Source organism: Xenopus tropicalis, chromosome 9 (assembly GCF_000004195.4).
Source record: "Xenopus tropicalis strain Nigerian chromosome 9, UCB_Xtro_10.0, whole genome shotgun sequence".
Lineage (NCBI taxonomy): Eukaryota > Metazoa > Chordata > Amphibia > Anura > Pipidae > Xenopus > Xenopus tropicalis.
This window is the reverse complement of record NC_030685.2, coordinates 66419886-66446918: the sequence shown is the minus strand read 5'-3', so window position 1 is coordinate 66446918 and position 27033 is coordinate 66419886. Positions and strand designations below refer to the sequence as shown.

The following is a 27033-nucleotide window of genomic DNA, read 5'->3' as shown; positions in this document are numbered from 1 at the left end:
GAGGAGAAATCATTTTAAGGCCGGCTGGAAAGGGAGCTGGGAGAGGGGATAGGAAGGGGGCTGGGGAGGATTGGAGGCGGGCCGCTAAAGGCAGTTTAGTTAAAGTGTTCCAGCTGGAGAGTTTTATTCCGCCAATAACCCACATTGTGACAAAAGCACTATATTTTTGTTTTCCACTGCCAAAAATTTCTTGACTGTTTTCCCATTAATGCTCCAAGCAGGCCCGGGCTGGCAACCTGTGTATTCTGGCAAATGCCAGAGGGGCTGCTGTAAGATGCCATAGACACTCACTATTTATTGGGCTGGGGGGGGCTGTTTGGGCCTCTGTGTACTTGATATACCAGGTCTATTTTGAACCCCAGTCCAGACCTGCCTCCAAAGTACTTTAACATGAGGTGCATGATTCCAATGCTGGGCATGAATGGCTATCAGGCAATGTCAGTCCCTCGGGGCTACACAGAGCTTTTTCCCCATTGCCCAGAGCTGAAACCAACATTAACATCAGTGCCTCAGGGAGCGGATTCAACCAGTGCACGATTGTGTTACTGAATGTAAATGATCCCCGCTCAGATTGAACAGATCCCTGAGAGTTGCACTGCCTACTCTTCGCCTTTGTATGTCAGGCCGGAGCATAATGAGTTACACGGCTAATGAGTCTCGGAAATATTTTACATTATATTTTCTTTGCGGTGGAAGAAGTGACATCCAGTGGCTTTGAACAAAGCTTGTGATCAGGCTGAAAAGTAAAAAGCAATTTGTAAAATTATATATGTTTTTTCCCGACGTAGGGAAGAGAAAAAAAAAAAAAAGGAAAGGAGGTTGAGGCATAAAACATGTTGCTATTTTTGCGCTGTGTTAATTGGCTCTATGACAGCCTAATGAACGGCTTCTCGGCTTTGCGCAGATCAGAGATCCGACCAGGGAATATTAGGAGAATGTACTGAATACATTATTATCCAATGTTCTCCAATGAACGTGGCCAGTGCTCAATGGCCGGTGATGTTGTGGCTGAATTTGACTTGTCCACCGACACACACAGTGATGCCTGAGACCATTACAAAGAGTGGGATTAATAGCCACTTGGCGGAACTAATTCATGATAAAAAGGAAATATTAAGGGCTTGGCACACTGTGTAATTACAAAGTGAAAACATCTTGCCTGTGTTTCCATGTAACTTGCTAAAACAGCATTCATCCCCACAGAAACAAAATGCAGCAAGGCTGCCAAGTGAGACCCACATTCCTAATATCTCTCGGTTGCAAACAGCAGTAAAGAGCAGCAAGGGGCTTCATTGGTCTGTGAGCAGCAAGGGGCTTCATTGGTCTGTGAGCAGCAAGGGGCTTCATTGGTCTGTGAGCAGCAAGGGGCTTCATTGGTCTGTGAGCAGCAAGGGGCTTCATTGGTCTGTGAGCAGCAAGGGGCTTCATTGGTCTGCTGGAGACAGCAAAGGGCAGAACTGGTCTTCAATGATAGGTGGAAGGCAATCATGGGAGCGACCACTGTTAGCAAGGTCCTGTCAAAGTGGTAGAACGCTGCAAAAGAAGCAATTTTGCCCATATTAATGAATAAAATATGTTTGCTTTGAATTATATAAATGTTTATAATAGGCATTTACTTGGTCTTCCAGTTACTCCCCCTTCTACTGTACAAACAGCAGAGATTGGCAGCAGGTAGAGACAGACCAGGTAGACACAGCGCTGGGTTATATGCTTCTGCGCATGTCCAGAAACCTTCTTGCTCATTCACAAATGTTTCCAGCCAGTCGGATTAGCACTATATTTATTGGGCACATGCAGTAGCTCTTATTGCCACTCTTATTACAACTAAATAGTTGTGGTAACCGTTGATCAGTCCTGCACATTTACTCTGAGAAATTCTAGCCCATTCCTACATACAGAACCGCTTCAGCTCTTGGATGTTAGTGGGTTTTCTCACATGAACCGCTCTCTTTAGGTCTTTCCACAATATTTCAATTGAAATAAGGTCAGGATTTTGACTTGGCCGTTCCAGAACATTCACTTTATTCTTCTAAACCAACCAGTCTTTGGTAGAACGACTTGCGTGTTTATGATCGTTGCCGAGCTGCATGCCCCACTGTCTCTTGAGATTCAGTTCACAGACAGATATCTTTAAATTTTGCTTTAGAATTCTCTGCTAAAGTTCAGAATTCTTTGTTTCATCGATGATGGCAAACCGTCCAGGCACAGATTCAACTATGTAAACTATGTAATATTTTTGGGGCGAGAGCAGTGGCTTTCTTCTTGCTACCCTGCCATACACAACATGCTATTCATTGCAGTCCTAATGGTGGACACATGAACATCTACATTCACCAATGTGAGACAGGCCTTTAGTTGCTTAGTTACCCTGGGTTCCTTTGTAACCTCTCGGACTATTAAACGCCTTGCAGTTGGAATTATCTTTGATGGTCAGTCACACAAGTCACATGGTTGTGGCACCCTGGGAAATGAAGAATATGGCTAGCTCCATGTGAAATTTCAAATTTAAATATAAAAAAAAATCTGTTTGAGTTTTTGAAAAGCAGTGCAGGATTCTGCTAGAGAAGCTCTATTAACTGATATGTTTTGAAGAAAAAAAAAAAACAAAACATGTTTTCCCGTGACAGTATTCCTTTAAAGGTTTATCTTTGTCGCAGAAGTGCTAATTTGTAGAATATTTTGTTAATGGAATGAGTACACAGCAATGACATTTGCCACTTATTTGAGCCTCCACATCTCTGCCTGAGAACAATTGTCAAACACAAGTCCAAAAGCTTAGCGCGCCCACTTAATGTCAATCAAGGTGTGTAGCATTTTGTATTCACTGCTTTGCTATTCAACAAACTGTCTCTTAGCAGTGTTTCTGAATCACCCAAAGAATATTTGGTCTATGCATTGTACCCTTAGTCAGGGGATTAGCATTAAACACTATGTCTCCATGTTAGACTTTACTTTGTGCCCCCTTTGCTCTGATCTTCCATCAAGAAGGTTGTCAGATTTTGTGAGTGCATGGTTGGTCAGCAGGCCCGGACTGGCAACCTATAGATTCTGGCAAATGCCAGAGGGGCTGCTATAAGATGCCATAGGCAGTCACTATTTATTGGGCTGGTGGGGAGAATAATTGGGCCTCTGTGTACAAGAAATGCCAGGGTCTATTTTGAAGCCCAGTCCAGATCAATTGGTCAGGCTTCAGTAGTATGGAAAGTAAATTGGCTGAATACCAAGCATTCCATAAAAAAATTGTATTACCGTGCATGTGACATTTTGGTCCCCGAAGGGACCTTTATCAAGTATCCGGAAATGTCAGCTATATATAAAATAAACACACAATATCTATATACACAAAAAAATACCCACATAAAACATTAATAAGCACAGGGGGAGTTTTCCACCTACGCTCCATAACTGCAAAAAAAAAAAAAAGATTTCTTTTCTACTGTCAGGCATTATATTGCATCAGTACTGAATGCATACTGCTGCTTTAGCTCATCAGAATATGCATACCTCCTTTATAGGTTTTCTGCTTCATGGGATTATAAACCTTTGATGAGACTAAGTAAAAAAAAAAAAAAAAAAAACATTAATGTTAAGATAACTTACAAACCCATCTATAAGCATGGTCAGGGAAACAATTATTCCACATCATTACTCTTACCTTAAGCACCTCGACTCCTTGTAGAAAAGTAGGGTTTCAAAGCAGGAACAAGCTGCACAAAGTGCTTGTATTTGTCTTAACATGTATGAAGCCAGGGGCCTCGTATCACTGGAAGCCCTTCTTTTACACAATCTATACTATGTATGGATCATTAAAGACAACCTACTGTTCATTACAATTGCCAGAATCCTTTAAGCTATAAATTCTGCCTCATCCATTAGACGGCACACATAAGATAGGCCCAGAATGCATTCATTGTGACACGGAGTAAGGCACAAAAGGGCAAGGATATTTTCTTTAATTCCAAACAAAAGTATATACACAGCACTGAAATCCCAAGGAAGATTACAAGGAAGATGCATACGGTACAAGGATTTCTTAGTGGGCATCCAATGTGTGGAGTCCTTTATAAAATACTATCTCCTTTTATGATCTCTGTCTTGATGGCTCCTGTCCCTTTCCTGGCTCCTGTTCTGGCCCCTATTCCTGTCCCTGTCCCTGTCCTGGCCCCTATACCCTTCCCGATTCCTGTCCCTGTCCTGGCCCCTATTCCCTTCCCGGCTCCTGTCCCTTTCCCCTTCCCGGCTTCTGGCCCTGTCCTGGCCCCTATACCCTTCCCGGCTCCTGTCCCTATCCTGGCCCCTGTCTCTTTGCCTGTCTTTGCTCCTGCTCCTCTTTTCCTTGTTTCTCTCTTTATCTTTGCTATTCCCACAATCATAGTTATTTATGCTCCTACTCCTGCTTCTACTCTTACTTCTATGCCTGTTCCTTGGCTGTTCACTGCTGGAGTTACTGTTGGCTCTAGCTCTATAATGCCTTTGGCTTTTCTGTGACTTCTTAGTCCGTTTCTGGATACTACTGTCTGAGTTACAGTCAGGACTTACTACATCCTGCTATTTCTTCTGCGTTCACTCAACAATTGCTCCGAGGCTTTGGTCTTTCTTGTTTTCTGCTTTTCATCAGAGTCACTGCTGCTTTGGTCTGTTTCCTTAGCATTTTTCTCTTTTTTGGTCTCCTTCTTCTTGTGTCTTTGTTCCTCTTCACTCTCCGACTCACTCGCACTGCTACTAGATGTGTCACTGGAGGAGCTGCTGCTTTTGCGCTTCTTATGCTTAGTCTTGCTTTTCTTCTTCTGGGATTTCTTCTGTTTCTTTTCTTTCTTCTTTTTCTTCTTTTCAAGTCGATCTAGCTTCCTATTTGAGACAAAAATGGCAAAATGGAAAAAAAAGTTCTTATTGCCCAATAAGCAATTTATCCAAGAAGCAGATTATATTATTTGTTTCATGTTTTTAAATAGGAACACTGAATTATAAAATAACCCCCCCCACACACAGAAAAAACTGTAAAGATAAGCAGATACATTTTTTGATAAAGCAATACTCTCTCATCTTTATATAATCATAGCCGCAGTTTTGTTGCCAAGGGTCCTGTTCACAGCATAGTTTACCTTATTTTAAATTAAAGGAGATGTCAGCCATCAAAACAAAACTTGTGTAAAATTGTAATTTACATTTCTTTTCATTTAAGATATTTGCAATTTTTACACTGCGAATATAGCGAAACTGAAACAACTGTGCCACCTGCTGGTTAGCTTTTTACTGCCCTGACAGCCAAAGGGAAAGTCTTCTGATTTTGCTCTGCTTAGAAGAGAGACAACGACATTTCTCTACACTTAATTTTTTACTGTCTTCCATTTAGCTGCCCATTTCTGCAACCGATACAGTTCAGATGGCTATGAAAATGATTTTATTACAGAAGTAAGTAGATAACCATGGTTACAAGGTAGCTTACCCGTCCATGAAAGTGGAAAGATTTACATTTAAAAAGCCAAGGTATTGTTTCGTATATAATATCTGGTAGAGTAAGCAATGTCAAGAAAGAATTATCTATGGTCAAAAGATTCCATTACTAGAGTAACTAAAGCTGGACACACACATGGAGATTGTCAGGCCTCTGCAGGTAATTGACCAATCCACAAGAAAACTCATCTTGGTGTTTCCAGCCATTGCAAAGATTTGGTTATCTTTCCCTCATGCCATTAATATGTGCAGGAGGATATAAGAGTGAAAGTGTGAGAGTTGGCACCTTCCCCCTACCTTGCAGATAGATATTGTTATATACAATCCAGTTATTCAGCCTAATAATCTACTACACAGTAGATAGTTCTATATATACAGGTATGGGATTGGTCAAATTTATAATACCTCCAAATTACAGGAAGGTCATTCTTGACTCCATTTTAATCAAATTAACTGATTTAATTTTCTCTGTAACAATGAAACAGTACCTTGTACTTGATCCCAATCCTTATTGGAGGCATAGCAATCCTATTTCTAATTAATGTTAATGTCCAAATTACAGGAGAATCCTTTATCTGGAAAACCCCATATTCTGTGCATTCTGGATAAAAGGTCCCATACCTGTATTAACTTGCGATAACTGTATGTTAACATAAAACAGTGAGCATGTATGACAATGTTTCAGAAATATGCCTCAATATGGCGGGGGGGGGGGGGGAGGCTAATGAAAAACCCTCATGTATCTAAATCTTCCTTAGTGGTATTAGGCTATTTCCTCCCCCCAAAATATATCTTGCCAAACATAGCTATTATTCCATTTACAAACTGCGTAAGGCGCTGTACGAAATAGCCGTTTTTCTCTTTAGAAACCATGTGAAATATAACCACGTATCTGCACTTAACATAATACTAGCATCCCTGCTGGAGATGAAAAATGTATCCAAAGGGGAAAACTATACAACAACTCACAATCTAAATCCTATAATTCATTTTCTTCTCATTGTGGAATATTTTCCTTCAATGGACAATTCAATTACAGTATGCATTACAAGCTATATAAATACAAACCATGCTGTTAAGACAGAATTAGGTTTTTTTGAAAATAGAACAATTTAAGAAGGACGCCTTTCATGGACTTGGTCTTATGTGCGGAGATATTTATACATATTTTTGTGAAATCACACACGCCCTAAATATCTCTTGATATCTTTTAAACAAAATGTACATTATTCTACAGCTGGTTCCGCAATGCCAAACAGACTGTTTATCCTATGGGCTATATTGTTGCATTGCATGTTCCATTGGCAACAAACGCACCTAACCAAATTAAAGCAGTTGGCAAATTATAGGACTAAACCAGCAGAGAGCAGGCCAGACTGTGATTCAAAAATAGTCCCTGGTATTTCAAGTAAACAGAGGCCCAAACTGCCCCCTCCAGCCCACACTAATTGGTTACTGTCTACAGTATGTGTAGGGAACAAAACTGTATTTTATTTTAGTGGGGTGGGAGAAATGTTTGTACTCTTTCCATGTCGTTGCACCCATTCATTAATAGATTAAATACTAAATACTCGCGAGTCTTTTTCGGCGATTTTCCGAAAGGCAACTCGGGGAGATTAGTCGCCCGCGAACAGGGAGTTTTGCCGCGGGCGACTAATCTCCCCGTGTGCCAGAGCCCTAAGATGATAAGGTCACACCAAAAAGCCCAAGGAGATGTTGGCATGGCCATACCATTCCCTGGCAATCTAGCACCCAGAGGTGGATATTGCAGTTTTATATCATATCATAGGGATTTTATTGTTGCACTTGTCACTGTTTTTTAATAAATGTAAACATACAAAATAATCCTTTATTAGTGCAGAATTAACTTTTCGGTCACATAACCTAGATCTTGAGAAAGGTCCAGGTTATGAGACTGAAACGTTGATTCTGCACTAATAAAAGATTGTTTACTGTTTCACTATGAAGCCCTGTGAGTGCTGTGTCTATTCCTTGGTTATATTTAGGAGTTAGCTTCTTTTACTCTAGTATAAAAGCAAATTCCCAATTCCCAGCTATGGCCTAATTTACTTGAGCAAATTTACCCCTGTGCTGCCAAACAAACTGTACATAAGCAGTGATGAGCCACACAACCTCAGGACAAGGAAAAAAAACATGGCTTTTACCTCAGAAGCTTCTGTTTTTGCTTGGTTGTGAGAGACTTTAAAAATTCAACTTCTGGATCATCCTCCTCCTCCTCCTCACTTACAACGTACACCTAGAACCATAAGTAGAAGAGCAAACACAGTGAATGGGCTGACAAACACTGCCAAATACCAAAACTCCATAATCGTGATGTATATGCCTTTTAGCTCCTTTATTTTTCAATTTAGAAGTGGCAGCATCATTAACATTATTATATATGAAAAGGACTTGTGCTCTACATATTTTTTTTTTTTTTTTTTTTGCACCAAACAGGGCAAATTCTAAAACTGAAATTAAGCAATATTTCAATTACGGTTAGTACAAGCTCAATCAGTGAATATTAGCTGTCCAGTAAGAAGTCCTCTGTATAAACCAATCCCTTCCTTCTACCCTAGCTGCAGCCTTTGCTAGGCTGTGAGATAAGGAGCAGTTCATTATACAGAGGCTTCTCAGAGGAATGCTGATCTGTTTTGATGTGCTCATTTGAACTGAAAGTGGAATTTGACTTTACTTCCAGTCCCTACCCCAGCAGGCCACCGGATAGGGCAAGCCTATGTACAGGTATCACACATAACCATTCCTCCTCACATTCTCCCTTTTATAATTGTGTAAATCCAAAACTTTTCTAAGCCACCAGTCACTGTTCCAGGATATACAGCTATTAAAACCATAAAATGAATACATTTGCATTAAAGAAGGTTTAATATCATGTAGAACATGTCTAAATAGGTGTCCAAAGAGCCATAAACTGCATTTTCTACTCTCTTTATATAGGTTCTACAACCACTGTATTCTAAACAGTTTATATGCTACCTAATTTGGTATGTGGGCCCTCCAGCCCTACTGGACATGGTTGTTCTGTGGCTATATAGTAGCTATGATATCATTTCTTTAGATGACCATGCCAATAATAGCATAGACATTATTCTACATGAAGCATAAGCACTCTTCCCAGCTGCAAATCAACCAATCAAAAGTCACAACGTAGATAATGTTGCAAAAACATCAGACAACTTGGCTTACAGGAATTTTTATACATGACCCCAAGCATGATGGTAACTTTATTAAATATTTTATCCCCAGCGGTTCCTGCTTCTGTACTTTCTGTTCTGTATAGTTACTTGTTGTTTCCTTTAATGGCAGTTACCTGTACCACAAAGTCTTCAGCCATTCCCTGTTGTGCAATGTAATGCATGGGGAAACCATTACAATAATGGGAAGCTAAGACACAAGCTGAATGAATGTGGTGGGTGAGGAACACGCTGTACCAAGTTTGATATCAGTGTCCTTTACAAACAGCTTCAATATGTTTCAGTTTGTTCCACACGGGGCTTTGTCTGCATTCAAAAGCTCTTGACAAATCCATCACTAAAAGTGCCTGCGAATAGATTGCTTGGAGAAAAAGCTTTCTATAGAGTGGCCATCAGTAAGCGACGGCATTACTTTCAGGTATGTTGTTGCTGTGGAGATGTCTGTCTTTTTATTATGAATATTCAATTACAGCAATCTCTCGGTGCCAGGATGATGGGAATCTAATGTACCCGGTTTTTATCCTGCACTATCGAGTCAATGTGGAGTACTGCCATCCGTGATTGTGTCCATCTAGAAACAAATTCCTTTCTATTCTTCCTATTCAGAGCCTCTCTGGGACCAGCCAGCAGGTAACACAAAAACCAACAATGTGCTGGGAGATGATGGTTATTACCCAGGTTTCACTCTTTGCAGCCCAGGGAACCGGATCAATTTATGCAAAAAGGCACCGATGAAATGAACACCAAAAAGAGAAACAGCAGTAAATTGTTTCCTCTTTGATACTTGGGCAATATTGTGAAACATGCGGCTTCGGGAGCGATTTCGGTGCCCTTTCTCTCGTTCCTACAAATCTGCATATTGCTGAAAGCTAAGTAGCAATTTGCAGGCAATCAGATGCAGATTCATAGAGATTTTCAGCTTACCGATAAAAAGATCATTACCTGTGATGGATCGTTTACGGTCAAGTTTCTCCCCAGCACATTTTGTTTCAGCGCAAACCCACTGCTTCTCATCTCCGCCATTAACTCCGAGGGGTGCATTGATGGCCCTGCGAACAGAAATTTCAGTCTGAACATATCATTGATATCTCCCTTTAGCTTTATCCCGGCTCCGCGGCGGGAACGCGTTTGAAGCTTTGTTAAGTAAAATCGCCGCTAAATCAAACTCAATAATCTTCCGCTGGGAAAAGCATCGCATGTGATTTTGGAAAAACAGCGGCCGAGAGATTCGGAATACAAAATAATTGCATTTGTATTTAAGTGTTGTGGGGGGTGGATTCCCCTGTTATGTAACATAATACTCAATAATATACTACTATATTGCCATTCTTATTGCGGAACAATGCAGGAACGGATCTGGGTATTACAATACATTAAGCTAAGGACCTCTCAGAAGCCACAAGCAATAACAAAGCGCCTATAAAGTAAAGCGACATCCAAGAAGTCAGAAACTTCCATGTTCACGGGCATAATGAAGTATTGTTTGCACTTAAAGGAGAAGGAAAGTCATTTTGCCATTTTACTGCCAATAGATACGCAACATTAGTGCCACCTAGAACACTATATTTATTCTGCAGAAAGCATTACCATACCGGAGTAAAGAGCCCTGGAAGCTTTCTCCGTTTGCTTAAGACAGCAGCTGCCATTTTAAATAGCTTCCTGTTTGCAGTCTAGCCGTTATAGCTCAGACCACACATTCCTAAGGGTGGGGGTTCTTAGCATTCTTATGGAGGCAGGAGCAAGAGAGGGAAAAGAACTGCGCAGACTCTGGCCACCAGAATTAAGGATTTTAAGAGAGAGGAAGTCAGACACCCAAACATCAATCATGTTTATAAAAAAGGAGACAAGACACCCTGTGTTTCTTTTGACAGAGGACTCAGTGCAGCGTTTCTGTGAGTGCTTATGGCTGTATTTACATAGACCTTTCTGATAAAGCTTACTTAGTTTTTACCTTTCCTTCTCCTTTACTACCTACTCCTTCTACCTACTACTAATGGCCATTATTCTGCTTAGTGACATATACCCAGGGGTTGCTTAGCTTTTCAGCAAACGTACAATTTTAACAATACAAAAAAACTGCTCATTTTCATATTTAGGCCTGCAGAGACAGAAAGTATTTAAGGAGCAGAAAGATTTGCTGCTAAGTTACATAATTAGGAGTTTAAAAAATGATTATAGTAAATAATTATAAGTTTGAAAACCACAAATCCTGGCAGCTTCTCTTTGGCACTAGGGCAACGGTAATTAAAGGGGAAGGAAAGGTACAATCACTGAGGGGTGCCAAATGTTCGATACCCCCCAGTGACTGTAATCACTTGCTTGATACCCTGGGCTGGTGCTCCTGTTAGCAGAAAACTGCACTGGCCCAAGGTACCTGCGAGCAAGTGATCTTCTTCCTTCTGTTTTCTTTCTTTGTGATCCGGGGGCTGACGTGCAGTAGAAGAAAGTCGGCTTTTTTGTTAAAGTTAAGATTTTCACTCTACTGGGCATGTGCAAGAGGCATGAGGAAGGAAGAGGATCCCTTACACCGGCCCAGGGTACTCGCGAGCAGTTTTCTGCTAATAGGAGCACCAGCCCAGGGTATCAAGTAAGTGATTACAATGCAACATTTTGGCACCTCTCAGTGACTGTACCTTTCCTTCTCCTTAAAATCCCACACGCAAATGAAATAGTGGAACTCAGCAGCTTAGATTGCATACATGCAATAGACTTTCAACACTTTTATTTTTAATATGTTTATACTATTTTGTCTACGTAACAAGGTTATCTTAAAAATCTGACCCAACAAACAAATATCTTGTGTTAGTTTTTAAAGGGGTGGGTCACCTTCTGCACCACCTGCAGCGCCTTCTCAGGGGTCCTTGCCGAGAACCCAGAATCAAAGAACATCCATTACATACATCAGTGGGAAGATCTGAAAGATCTAAAACAATAATCTAAATGCTACAGGTACAGTGACACTTACATCGCAGCACAGGACAGTTAAGCTGTAGCAGATAAATCGTAGAACCACCCCCCCCCCCCCCCCAAAAAAATGATAATATAAATTTAAAAATGCTATAAGGGCCAAGAGCCTTAAAACACAGAAAATAACAGTCATCATGCATTTTTCCATGTGCCAGGCCAAATATTTGATAAACCACAAGGTTAAGGGGCTGTGATAACATTGGGCAGCAGCTCCAAGTTATTTTAAAATGAAACTGGAGCCCTAGAAGAATGCCACTTGGGCAGGGTATTTCTTTATTCGATTTAAAATACACATCCCCCGTATTTGTAAATCTGTACTCTCCTGATCACTATGCTAATACACACTGGAAAATTCTTGTGAAAATAAATGTGTTTGCAGCTCACTCGGCCCATGTTCCCCCAGTGCCCCCTGAGTCAGAACCCTGTCTGCTTTGTGCTTAGCAGAATGGTGAACTAAATTCCATTTTTAAAAGAGTAAAAAAATATTTTATATTTAATTTTGAAATTTGACACAGAGATAGCCAATGCCTTACTCTCCTAGGTGGCCAAAGCATGTGGCTTGTGCTCTCATAACCATCAGTCTCTCTTTACTGCTTCACAGCAACTTGGAGTAATATCAACCAACCCCCCCCCCCCCAGCAGCCAATCAGCAGAACAATGGGCAGGTAACAGCTCCCTGGCACCTCTGCTAACTGACAGTGCCTCTATGGGCTAATAGCACTGCTGGTACTGTCCTGAATTCTAGTGAGTGGGTTAACAGGCAAAACCGCCTCCCAGTAATTTAGGGTGACTTTAGACATTTCTCTATCAGCTAAAATACACCGTTCCATAACTGGCTATGTGCCATTAGTCTCAATTAGCTTGTACAGTAAAGGAGATATTGATATATACACACAGTATTTGCTTGTAAATAATGGTACATTGACTTCTGTGAACTCTAACTCCAGACCCTAAATACTTTATACAATATGGAGCAGAAGTAGTGGCATTAAATAAAGCAACAGATATTGGAGAATGGCAGCACATTATATACAGAGAGAAGCAGTGGCAACCAATACAATCAATACAGTGAGATCTTTAGCCCCAAATAAATTAAATATAATGAGAGGCAATCATTTCTGACACCCCAGACCCCCTTACCCATCTAAAAGCAGGTTTCCTGAATGCTGTAAAAAAATTCAGCTTTGTAGAGATCAAATAAAGTCAGACATTTTTTGCATTGCTAAACATGCCCACCTAGTGGTAGACATGAGAATAACACCCAGGAGGGAGAAACCCTGATGCGACTCAGGCACAATGCACTGCAATGGCGCCTACACGCCAACAGTACAACTAAAAATAAATACATTGGTTGGTTCATTAATATATAAAACTATATATAAAACATGACAGAATCCCTGGTACAGTACCAAGCACAGAGAAAACTACAGGGGCCTTGCATAAAGAGCAGACAGGGTTCTAACTCTAGAATACTGCTTGTATCTGTAATGAAAGGGAAAGTTGTCACTGGGTGGCAGAGTAGAGGCAGCAGTCACAAATATAACAGATATGTCACAAAGCAGCACTAGGGACAAACATGAAATTATCTGTCTGCAGTGAAAATGCCAGGAGAAAGCAAATACCCTATTACCAGCATTTGATCAATTATTACAGGGGTGTTTCTTTTTTTAATGACACAAAATTGGTAATACGTTTAAAAGCAAAGTTGCTTGTTTTGCAGTTTAGAAGCCAAATACAGTTTTCTAAATTAGGCCATAGTCCCCTTTAAATTACTAATAAAGAGACTGTAAAAATCCACTGCTAAATCTGTGCATGAATCAGTGTCAAATTTGCATTTAGGAGAACAATTTCCACCACTGCCATTTTTTTTGTGAGACTTTTATTGTTGACTGCTTTTTAAAATTACCCATTTTAGGTTACCTTTTCCTCAACCCCCTGCTGTTTCCAGGAATAGAGATCTAATGAATAAAACATTCTTTAATGCAGTATTAAATAGCTATGATTGACCACTGATGGTGACACAAACAGCAAAGGACTGAAATTCATACACAAGCACTGTCTCGGAACAGTTAGGGACAGAGGTCTGATAAAAGGTATGGCATATCTTGCCGAGAATACGGCTTTCCCCATGGCAACAAGTCAATTACACTTATGAAGATGATCCACCATGAACAGCAGGGATCAGAGATTGCATGTGGGTCACTGGACCTGAGCAGTATCTGGGTCAGTGCTCTTTGCAATACCCATCTCAATTTCTACTCTGAGGCAGTAACATTTGTTTTGTGATTATTGCCTGGAGAATCCATCCAGCTTTAACCATGCTGCTGACCTCTATGATAGGTAGTATTATTTCTTCCTGTCTGTATAAATCCTTGCTGTCCAACATGACTAGAATCTGGCTTTCTCTTAAGTCTGAACTTCTCAGTGGCCAAACTGCCATGTAACGCTTCCCCAAGAACCTTTTTTTCATCCTTCAATATCAAATTTCTGTTTCTCTAAGCAGTCAATGCAGGCTTCATCAAGAGGGACTCTGCAACGACTCTTCTTACTGTTAGGTCAAGACCTGAGCCATAACGAGATATTTTTACACCCAACCTACTGTTCACGTCTACAATCTGTGTGATCAAAAGGAGCAGTGTGTTCAGGCCTGTATTAAAACAACGTGAAGCTGCAGAGAAAGCTTGGGATATCAGTGTTTCAAGGTTGCAGATGCTCCTCTCAAGAACATGAGGCTTCACAAATGTTTCATAGGTTTGTTGCCAGACACTAATGCAAAATGTACCAATGTATTCTAAACAAAACTGTAAAAAAATAAAATACAACTGTATTCTAAGAACTATACATAAAATTTGTTTGCTAAAATTGAACCAGATTCACCCCCCACAAAAAGGAGAGGTACAAACTCAGCATCAGTATTATGCAACACAGCTTATGCTGGGCATATCAGTTCTGGTTTTATAAAACAATGAGGTTACTTTCTAAAATCCATAGTAACCTTTAGTGCCCTAGTGAAGCCTAAATAATAAACGGCCAAATGCAGAGGGGAGAGCTGCAGCTAGACAATCTAAATAAGCAACCACTGGATAACCTATACAGACTGCAAGTGGGGTCCCCAAACTGCCATGGTACTGGTATACTGACATTTAAGAGTTTGTCAACAATGAGTTGTATGTATGGTATACATAAATAAGAGCATTTTCTGTTTGCAGCAGCATCTGTTCGGCCAGTACAATCTAGTAGGATCCCTTTAGAAGTCACCACATAGTTTGTGATCCTCTACCCCAGACAGCAGCAAGAGCTTGGCTTCATAAACAACTTGCAGTTTGTGGGACATGTGTCAGGGAACTACATAGGGAACATCACCATTATACTTTACTGAGTTCAATCCTTGATATGATTCTATATGATCCCTCTTCTGTTTCCCGTCTATGGGCTGCACACCACCTGCTCAAGACATTTATTTATTTTTTTAAAATAACTTAAAGAAAAAACTATGTATGGATTTTTTTTTATTTTATGACTAAATACAATACAATTACAAAATGTGTATACAACTCTAAATATTTTTCTGACCCATCACTCCAGAAATCAATCCACCATTTTGTTGGTTGCTATGTTCACTGCCCTGCATTGAGTTTATTAACTGTACTACTGAGGGTATATCCTGGAATTAACACTTGGTTATTAAACAGGTGTAAATACAGGGATCCCATGTACCCTAGTATATTTTGCATTGCACCCACTTAACACTTGGTTATTAAACAGGTGTAAATACAGGGATCCCATGTACCCTAGTATATTTTGCATTGCATCCACTTAACACTTGGTTATTAAACAGGTGTAAATACAGGGATCCCATGTACCCTAGTATATTTTGCCTTGCACCCAAGTCAAAGTAATATGTGCAGGAGGGGCACTGACACTAAACTTAGCCATATACAGGCAGATTTGGGCTGGAGATTCGTCCCTTTCAAACCAATTTGGTGGCTTATCTGTCTGTGTATGGGGCCCTCTGACTGATATCTGGTTTTAAAACGTCAGATGTCGATCGGGCAGGTTTGATTTTGTTGTCAGAACGAGGGCCACATCAGTCCTGTTAATGCGGTCCTCGCCCCAATGGCCTATATACCAGTCATTGTGCTCTGATCATTTGGCCCTAAGGCCAAACAACTGGATCTTCTTGATATTGCTTAACCGAGGTGGGCATTTAAGGAAAAAAATCTGCTTGTTTGGCGACAAATGAGTGGATCTTATAATGTATGGCCAGCTTAAGAGTCAGAAAACATGCACAAGTGTTTGTTTCAAGCACAGGAATGTTTGCAAGCATTTTTTTTAACCCAGAACTCTACCCACTGCTAGCAGATGAGGTCTACAGAATACTTACAGCTACAGGGCCCAAGCATGCCCCAGTACAGAAAGTCTATGCAGAAGGTACATAGTTTTGGTGGCATTATAGAAGTTAAGTGCCTCTAGTGTTTTTACCCCTTTTTTTCTGGGCCGTGCATGTTAGAAAATGCTGCAGAATATGATGGTTACTGTCTAAATAAAAACTAAAAAATCATGCTATGCACCTGTGTACACATATAATTCCTCCTGCATGCTAGAAAACAGTCTGTTTATCAAATGCTATGATTTTACTTGAAACAAACTTCTGGTTTGTATATGCATATTATGAAACAATATTGCCAAGGTTTAGGGAAAAATACTGAAAACATACCTGGATGTCTGGTCAAACTACAATCACATAGTAGACAACCAATAAATGGGCAGGAACAATAGTGTAAAAGATTATCTACTAAACAACGCACTTAGTAAAATATACGACAATTGCTTGTTGTATTAACAACTTCTGTAAGGTATGGTGCTTACCTGATCCATCAGTGGTAACTGAGCTGGCATTGATACCAGAGAGACCAAACAAAGGGCATTCTCTATCTGTGTTCACATGTCCCCATTTGTGGCATTTTATACACCGCACATTTCGAACCTGTGATATGTTTACAAAATAGAAATGTTACAGGACAACGTCGTGGGAACAGCTGCTTTTACAGTGTTGATAAACTGTTTCACAAAAAGATATTCCTGGGCCCTACATTAGCCACATGGAAAGCCTTTGCCCTACTGGTATGCCCATGGAAACTGCTCACAGTGTATAACTGTAAGCAAATGCTTTTTAATCTGATGTGTGATATCAGTACTGTTATTGTAGTATTGAATCAATAGATCAGGGAAATTAAGAACTGCCCCAGTTTTGCCAAATTGCAGAATGAAGGTGGAGCGGGGGGAGGAGAAATGTTATAGTAAATATCATGGACAACCTTAAGCTTATGTGTTGTCCAGAACTGTAAAACTGGAACTGCTGTATGCTTGCCATGTTGGAGTGACAAAAAAAACCCTGTATGGCCTTAGCCTAAAGAAACAGAATTTTTTTTTTTTTTTTTTTTAAATAAAAATGGGGTCTAATATTATATTAGTATATCGCAGTCCTGCTCTCAAGTTGGATAATGAACATATGTCACAAAAGCTAAATAAGTATAATAGGCAATTGCTTGTCCGACACAGCAGACAAGGATTTCCACCACTTTGCCTCTTAAAGGTGGATGTTCACCTTCAGACTGCATTTAAACAGACCCGCTTCACTCCTGCTTTATTTGCATATCAGTGATACAATTGGCTGGCAAGATTCAGCCATTTAGATCAGTGCAATACAAATGGAGCAGGAGAGGGAAGGCATGTGCAGAACCAATTCAGTGTCAACTTTCTGTTTTGGGCAGAATGCAAACAGAAGTCGGCAATCCTTTCAGAAGACAGAGGTCATAGTAGAGGAGAGAGACTTTCAGCAGCTCTGATGTCTGGTCAGTAGATTTAAAACTAAACATCTTAAATAATAAAGATGATTTACAAACAAGTTATTTTCTCAGGTGGGCTGTTCAAATTCAGACCTTCAGACTCAAGATGAACATCCCCTTTAAGACACAGACTGACTTGTGCAGTGAATTCAGTGCTGCAGGGGTTTCAGAAATTCCTTACGAGGAAGGGTTTGTTTGCCCCAAAATGCTGAATTCACTGCACAAGTCAGTCTGTTGCTTAAAAAAAAGGCAAAGTGCAGAGAAAATACACATAATCATGCCACATACTTGGAGGGCCACATTCAACTTCCAGTTGGACAGCCCTCATAAAAACTGTATATCTTACTAAACTGTCTACCACTAATTTTAAAAATATTCATTATAATATTTATTTTTTTGCTTAACCATTTCACTTTGTGAAGTGCATAATGAAACAGCTGGGCAAAAATATACATTTTACATACCTGTATTCCAAAAGGCTGATCCCTGATATTCATGTCATCCTTAGCATACCTAAAATAAAATAGCCAGAACTAAAAATTCATTCTAATGAATCATTATGCTGGTTCTCTGTTAAGGGTGAAGACACACATACCAACTAGTAGCAGAGCTTTTTATTGTTGCAATATGAAATGTATTTTATTCTTGCCTCCTCCCAGTCACAGAATTGTAGCTGTCTGTACGGAAGCAAACTGGGCATAATCTAAAACACATTGCTTTGATGCTTGAGCCAATTGATGCACTGTGTATATTTGCTTGACCACCACAGCTCTTTTACATACAGGTATGGGATCCCTTATCCAGAAAGTTCCAAATTATGGAAAGGCCATCTCCCATAGGCTCCATTATAAGCAAATAATTCTAATTTTTAAAAATTATTTCCTTTTTTCCCTGTAGTAATAAAACAGTACCTTGTACTTGATCCAAATTAAGATATAATTAATCCTTATTGGAGGCAAAACAAGTCTATTGGGTTTATTTAATATTTAAATGATTTATTAGTAGACTTAAGTTATGGAGATCCAAATTACAGAAAGATCCCCTATCCGGAAAACCCCAGGTCCCAAGCATTCTGGATAACAGGTCCCATACATGTACTAGAATTAAGTGGGGATTTATGTGATAATGGAGGCATAGAAAGGCTGTTCTAACAACTTCTGCTCATTACAGGATATGCCACTTGGCATACAACTGTGCTTTAAAGGAACAGTAACATCAAAAAATTTAAGTGTTTTAAAGTAATTAAAATATAATGTGCTGTTGCTCTGCAAAAAACTGGTGTTTTTGCTACAGAAAAGCTACTATATAAATAAGCTGCTGTGTAGCCACGGGGGCAGCCATTCAAGCTGGAAATAGGAGAAAAGGCACAGGTTACATAGCAGATAACTAGTAGATAAGCCCCATAAGTAGATATCTGTTATCTGCTAAGTAACCTGTGCCTTTTCTCCTTTGAATGGCTGCCCCCGGGGCTACACAGCAGCTTACTTATATAAACCATAGTAGTGTTTCTGAGGCAAACACACCAGTTGTAGCAATACAGGGCAACAGTACATTATATTGTTATTACTTTTATACACTTTCATTTTTTGGTGTTACTGTTCCTTTAATTTTCTCTGTTAAACATTACCAACTGACAAAAGTCAGACTGTATTTAATTCTGCATAAAGAATTTTTATTGCATAGCATCCATAAAGCCCTATCTAACTACAGTCATGGCCAAAATTGTTGGCACCCCAGAAATTTTTCCAGAAAATCAAGTATTTCTCTCAGAAAAGTATTGCAGTAACACATGTTTTGCTATACACATGTTTATTCCCTTTGTGTATATTGGAACAGAAAAAAAAAGAGAGGAAAAAAAGCAAATTGGACATAATGTCACACAAAACTCCAAAAAATGGGCTGGACAAAATTATTGGCACCCTTAACTTAATATTTGGTTTCACACCCTTTGGAAAAAATAACTGAAATCAGTCGCTTCCTATAACCATCAATAAGCTTCTTACACCTCTCACCGGGAATTTTGGACCACTCTTCCTTTGCAAACTGCTCCAGGTCTCTCTTATTGGAAGGGCGCCTTTTCCCAACAGCAATTTTAAGATCTCTCCACAGATGTTCAATGGGATTTAGATCTGGACTCATTGCTGGTCACTTCAGAACTCTCCAGCGCTTTGTTACCATCCATTTCTGGATGCTTTTTGACGTATGTTTGGGGTCACTGTCCTGCTGGAAGACCCAAGATCTCGGACGCAAACCCAGCTTTCTGACACTGGGCTCTACAGTGTGACCCAAAATCCTTTGGTAATCCTCAGACTTCATGATGCCTTGCACACACTCAAGGCACCCAGTGCCAGAGGCAGCAAAACAACCCCAAAACATCATTGAACCTCCTCCATATTTCACTGTAGGTACTGTGTACTTTTCTTTGTAGGCCTCCATTTTCGGTAAAAAGTAAAATGATGTGCTTTACCAAAAAGCTCTATCTTGGTCTCATCTGTCCACAAGACATTTTCCCAGAAGGATTGTGGCTTACTCAAGTACATTTTGGAAAACTGTAGTCTTGCTTTATAATGTCTCTGTGTCAGCAGTGGGGTCCTCCTGGGTCACCTGCCATAGTGTTGCATTTCATTTAAATGTCGATGGATAGTTCGCACTGACACTGATGCCTGAGCCTGCAGGACAGCTTGAATTTCTTTGGAACTCGTTTGGGGCTGCTTATCCACCATCCGGACTATCCTGTGTTGCAACCTTTCATCAATTTTTCTCTTCCGTCCATGCCCAGGAAGATTAGCTACAGTGCTATGGGTTGCAAACTTCTTGATAATGTTGTGCACTGTGGACAAAGGCAAATCTAGATCTCTGGAGATGCACTTGTAACCTTGAGATTGTTGATATTTTTCCACAATTTTGCTTTCTGCTGTCCATGCTTAATGTGGCACACACAATGCAAAGACTAAGGGGCACTTCTCTCCTTTTATCTGCTTTCAGGTGTGATTTTTATATTGCCCACACCTTGCCCCAGGCGAGCTTAAGGCTGATGCCACATGAGGCGTAGGGCTGAAATTTTCGGCAAGCGGAAAAACGCTTGGCGAAAATTCAGCCCTACGCCTGCTACTTGTGCCTGCGCCTGAATTAATGGAATACACTCTGGTGCAGGCACATGTAGGCGATATATGCATGAAAACGCGAGAGAATGCAAAGTCTCGCATTTTCATGCGTATATTGGCTACATGTGCCTGCACCCGAGCATATTCCATTCATTCGGGTGCAGGCACAAGTAGCAGGCGTAGGGCTGAATTTTCGCCAAGCGTTTTTCCGCTTGCCGAAAATTTCAGCCCTACGCCTCGTGTGGCATCAGCCTAAAGGAGCATCACATGTTTGAAACAATCTTATTTATCCACAATTTTGAAAGGGTGCCAATAATTTTGTCCGGCCCATTTTTGGAGTTTTGTGTGACATTATGTCCAATTTGCTTTTTTTCCTCCCTTTTTTGTTCTGTTCCAATACACACAAAGGGAATAAACATGTGTATAGCAAAACATGTGTTACTGCAATACTTTTCTGAGAGAAATACTTGATTTTCTGGAAAAATTTTGGGGTGCCAACAATTTTGGCCATGACTGTAGATAATGGTAGCAGTGTGGGTATGAGCTATTTTTCTGATTTGAATTAGCCACTCCACGTGAAAGCTTCATATAATGTTAATTATCAGGGAATATCAGTAGGAAACTTACTTTTCTCTAGGTGCCGTTTTCTGCCACTCAAATTTGTACTCTGTTGTTTCTCCCTCATTCTAGAAAAGAAACACAAAGCACCTATTTAATAGAGATGTTTATTGTTTTTTTTTGTTTTTTTTTTATCTCCATGGTGTTTCTTGCTTTGTGTTTTTCTTTATTGAAAGCCAAGTTGTGCCTAAATATTGGCTCAGTCCCATCAACATCAAAACAGACGACTGGCCCTTTGCATTTCTCACGTGAGAGGCCATGGTGTTTTGACTGGTCCAGTCTGATTACAACAAATTTTAACAATGTAGGCAGCTCTTTTCTTGTGAATGGGCACCCTGATTAACTCTCATATTATGTGGAGGAGAAGAATTTATTGTGTGGATTTAGACTCTGGGATGTTATAACTTATGCTCTGGTGATTTTGTTAGTGCCTGGCTGTTGCAGGGTAAATGAAAGCAACCTCTTTGTTAAACCTGCTTTGAAACACCTGGCTTTTAGGTTATATATAAATCACCTCCCACATTACACTTTTAGGATCCATTTTCTTGTAAGAAAAATGAACCCTTATTAAAGGTATGGGCAAGATAACGGACTGCAGGGACTGCCAGTATAAGTGAGTGGTGTCAAGTACAGGGGAGCCTGAATGTAAAAGTCATTTGAAAATGTATGGCTAGATTCCCTATATTGAACACTTTTTGTGTACAAAGGATATACTGTATATAAATGTAGAAATTCAGTTACCTCTTTTATTTCTTCATTAAAGATGAAGGAAAAAAAAAAAAAAGAAAGAAAAAATTGCGATCAGAAATCTACAATCACAGGTACACAGAAATAAATGCTAGTATTATAGTCATAGAGGCACATAAATAAAACTCTAACATTTCTTATTTTTGTTTTTTCAGTTTTCCATGAACTGATATTTACTTAAAAGTCCAAACTGAAAAAGTTAGTGTGAGGAAAAAGTCGCAGAAAAGTTGTGAAACTGCATTTCTTTCCTGAATTTTCGCACTGAAACATCTACTTTTTTGAATTTTAGCACAAAGTATCAGTGCCAAAAATCTGAAACCTTCTACATGATCTTGACTGGCGAACTGGCGAACTGTCGGATTCATAGCCATATTTAAAAAAATTGCAACGGTTTTGTGTGACTTTTAGCACTAAAAAATCCGAAATGGAAAAAAAAAAAAAAAAAAACTGACCATTTACAAATGGCCCCATAGAGTATAAATTTGTTGCAAATCAATTATGGTACCACTGATGAACAGCTTTATGTTGGTTCAGCTGTTTGCCTTATAGGAACAGTAACACCAAAAAATGAAAGTGTATAAAAGTAATTACAATATAATGTACTGTTGCCCTGCACTGGTACAAATGGTGTGTTTGCCTCAGAAAGACTACTATAGTTTATATAAGTAAGCTGCGGTGTAGCCATGGGGGCAGCCATTCAAAGGAGAAAAGGCAAAGGTTACTTAGCAGATAACAGCCAAACCTCAATTATATGGGGCTTATCTACTAGTTATGTGCTATGTAACCTGTGCCTTTTCTCCTTTTTTCCAGCTTGAATGGCTGCCCCCATGGCTACACAACAGCTTATTTATATAGTAGCTTTTCTGTAGCAAAAACACCAGTTTTTTGCAGAGCAACAGCACATTATATTTTACTTTAAAACACTAAAATTTTTTGATGTTACTGTTCCTTTAAGGCAATCACATATCACTATTGAATGAAGTATCAGTACTCATAGGACAAGAAGAAATTTTTATACATAAAGATGATTCTAGCAATGCTCTTTAAATGAATATGCACTGCAGCAGTAGAATAAAACAGCACAAGTTTATCTGTTGTTTGCTACAGAGAATGACCTGGTGTGGTGCAAGCTATGTGGCAGATTCTTTTCATATGTATAATACAAATAAGCAGAGAAAAAAAATTAAATAAAATATATACACATACAGAAAAATCACAAAGAACAAAGTGGGGCTCATTTAAAAACACTGGGTAAATTTGCACCTGGGCAGTAACCCATAGCAACCAATCTAGGATTAGATTTTCCCAACCAGCCGCAGGTAGTACAATGAAAGTACACTTCTGATTGGCTGCCATGGGTTACCAGCCAGGTGCAAATTTGCCCAGCGTTTATAAATGACCCCCAGTGTCTCCAGACAGGGTTATACTTTGCAACAAGACCAACACAAAGAAAGGATTGTTTTTACCATCTGAAATGGGTTACTACTTTATACTGAAAATACCTTTTTCAGCTCCTGGCGGTGCTTCGTACATAAAATTTAGACCATTCTTTACTCGTTCATCCCCAAGCAGTAATCTGCAAAGATATGGCATATCATAAAACACTTCAGACTTGATTTAGGCGTATAGTAGTTTACTGTTGCTTTGCTTTCTAAAAAACAGCCAGTGATCAGCAGGAACTGCATTTGTAGAGTGAAGGTGCAAGCCGGGTAAGTCCAATCCATGAGAGTCCCCTGCCGCAAAGGGTAGTTTTTGTCACGGAGTTCAGCTTTATACACTATTTGCAAATAGTTTTGTGCTCGCTTATTTCTGAGCAGGGTCAGCCCACCACTACAAACCTCTGCTGCGGGAAACAGTGATCAACCATGGAGAGAGTTTTAACTTCCACTGTTCCCCACAATAGCACTGCAGCAGTCAAAACACCCTGTACGCTAAATCCATAAGAAGGCTTAAAATTAAAGATTACATTCTATCGCAAAGAGCAAAAAAAATAAGTGGAAATTTAATAGAAATTAATCATTTTTATTGTTTGCTTCTACTGGCCATAGAAGGGTTTCTAGAACTGCTACACTAACCTTCCTAAGGAATGACTTTTTTTATGGGCTAGACTCAAGCTGAAAAGGTTCTTACCTGTTATTGTAGGAATCTTGCTCTTTCAAATACTGTTGCATTAAATCATCTTGTTTTTTCTTATCATAGGTAATTTTTTGTTCTGCCATCCATACCTAAAATAAGAAGGGGGGGGGGGAGGAATTTATATACAACAAAGTTGCTGTGACTAGAGAAGCAAAGGTGATCAGGTCAAAATGACATTTACTCAGGGTTCAACAATAGCCCTTCCATATATATGCCTGAAATGGTAGACTGACTGCCATTCATGAGATTCTACCATCCCAGAAGATAAAAGAAAGCAGAACCAGAGATCAATGTGGAGACTGCATCAACAGTCCAGAGATAAGCTACCAAGCGCCAGTAGTAGTACATTCCCTAATTATACAGCACCAGCAATTTCCACAGAGCTTTACACTGTTCACTTCCACAGTGCATACAAGAGGTCAATTTAGCTAAATTTCTTATAAAAATGTCTTTATAAATCATTGTTTATAAGTTGCTACATGGATTCGCAGCAAATTTGGATAAATATGCCTCAAAGTGTAAATGGGCAGTCTTACTCAATTCCTTGTCCAGTTCTGCTCTCCATATTCCCAGAAACAAAGAATACATTTTTACAAACTAATATTCTATTAATGAATGGGAGTTGTGGGTTCTCCTCAATTGCTCACTTTCTGTGGACATCAATGCTGATCTGAACCATTCCTGCATACAGACATAGGGTTTAAAGGAGTAGTTAACCTTTAAATTAACTTTAGTATGATTTAGACATTGATATTGTAAGACAGTGATCCCCAACCAGTGGCTCGGGGGCAACATGTTGCTCACCAACCCCTTGGATGTTGCTCTCAGTGCCCCCAAACCAGGTACTTATTTCTGACTTGATGACAAGTTAAGGTTGATTAAAAACAAGATTTACTGCCAAATAAAGCCCCCTGTAAGCTGATAGTGTGCATTAACAGCTGAAACTGAGACTCAAATCTCTAACTGCCTCCTGGCCATCTCTAACTGGATGAACCAACGCCACCTCAAACTCAACCTAACAAAAACTGAACTAATGATCTTTCCGCCTAAGCCTGGTCCTACCCCCCCCTTTTCTATCTCTATTGATGGCACCCTCATCAACCCCGTCGATTCGGCATGTTGTTTGGGGGTGATCTTTGACTCCAGTCTCTCCTTTTCTAACCACATCCTAACCACATCCTAACACCACTGTCAAAACCTGTCATTTTTTCTTACGCAATATTGCCAAAATTCGTCCCTTTCTTTCTACTGCAACACCTAAGCTGCTCATGCATGCTCTCATCCTGTCACGACTGGACTACTGCAACCTGCTATTAACCGGCCTCCCTAACTCCCATCTTTCCCCCCTACAGTCTATATTAAAAACTGCTGCCAGAATTCTCCTCCTCTCATCCAGGAGAGTTCAGGCCCTTCCCCTGCTAAAGGCCTTATCGTGGCTTCCTATTAAACAAAGAATATCTTACAAACTTCTTCTCCTAACCTTCAAAGGCCTCCATTCCTCTGCTCCTCACTACATCTCGTCCCTTGTGTCTCCGTATGTTCCCGGCCGACTCTGTTCCTCGCACAGCAATCGTTTGGTTGCGCCCCCCACTACTACTGCGGTTTCCCGCCTTAAACCTTTCTGCCTGGCTGCCCCCTACATTTGGAATGCCCTCCCTGATTTCCTCAGGAGAGAACCCTCCCCCAGTCTTTTTAAAACTAAGGTTAAAGACTACCTTTTGGAGCACTCGCCCAGCACCTAATCTGGGAACTGGCACTTATATTGTAATGTCACCCACTGTGACCTACAGCACTTATATTTGCCTATTTGTGTCTGTTAGTTACCCTCCCATATAGATTGTAAGCTCTACGGGGCAGGGACCTCCTTCCTCTTGTGTCCTCGACTCTTAACTTATTGCTGCTGTATTTATCTGTATTTATTATTATACTTTGTATTTATCTATTATCTTATTAACACCCTGTTTGTATTAATGTATTCTACTGTACAGCGCTGTGTACATAAGTAGCACTTTATAAATAAAGATATACATACATACATACATACATAGAGGTGCCTAATAGCCAATCTCAGCCCTTATTTGGCTCCTCCATGAACTTTTATGGTGCTTGTGTTGCTCTCCAAGTCTTTTACCTTCGACTGTGGCTCACAAGTAAGAAAGGTAAGATCCCAGTTCTCAGACAATTTGCAATGGTGTTTTTGTTTTTAGTTTTTCAGTTTTTTAGCTATTCATTTTGCAGCTATCCAGTTTAGTATTTCAGCAGCTATCTGGTTCCTAGGGTCTTATTTACCCTAGCAACCAGGCAGCTGAATGAGATGTTGGAAATTGAACAAGATAAATAATTAAATAACAGTACAATTGCAGCCTCACAGAGTAACAGTTGTTTTGGCTGCTGGGGTCAGTAAGCCCCCAATTGAACACTGCAAAGAGGCAGAAGAAAAGGGCAAATAATTCAAAAGCAATAAAAAATGAAGACCAAGTGCTAAGTTGCTAACAATAAGACATTATATGACATACTAGAAGGGACTACAAGTAACATACTAACAATACATCACAATTCAATATATACCGACCCCTCTGTTGTTGTTCCTGGCCCTTTACAATATTTCCATGCAATTGGTCTCATCATTAAGCCCACCCCAAACCCACACACTAACCTTCTTTATATTGGACTTAGATGCAGGATGGAAATCCTTTTTGCACATAAAGTTGGCGAAGGACTTCCCCATTGTGCCGGCGAATTTCAGGCAGCGCCCCAGACACCGGCTAGCAAATCACCCCAAAGCCAATAAGTAGCCCGACTGTGCCAGCTCCCAATTCCTGTGCAACAACAGAACGCTTGGCAGCTGCTAGTTCCTACTTGCGAACGGCAGTACGTAGCGACGTCACGATCACGTATAGGTTTCGCGAGAGATCTCCAAACGTGACGTTCTGCAGCCACGCC

General features: G+C 40.0%; 1 protein-coding gene across 1 annotated transcript; it reads right to left on the bottom strand.

Annotated features, from left to right (window-relative positions):
• Window positions 1–4296: 4296 nt before the first annotated feature.
• Window positions 4297–26998, bottom strand: cir1 (corepressor interacting with RBPJ, 1). The gene is made up of 10 exons (XM_002934604.5): window positions 26747–26998; window positions 24085–24179; window positions 23457–23530; window positions 21949–21959; window positions 21217–21275; window positions 17950–17998; window positions 16506–16623; window positions 9612–9718; window positions 7620–7711; window positions 4297–4848 (listed from the first exon to the last, which is right to left on the bottom strand). Exons 1-10 carry the CDS (start codon window positions 26816–26818, stop codon window positions 4539–4541), a joined length of 987 nt encoding a protein of 328 aa, XP_002934650.2. The 5' UTR covers window positions 26819–26998; the 3' UTR covers window positions 4297–4538.
• Between the last annotated feature and the right edge of the window lie 35 nt (window positions 26999–27033).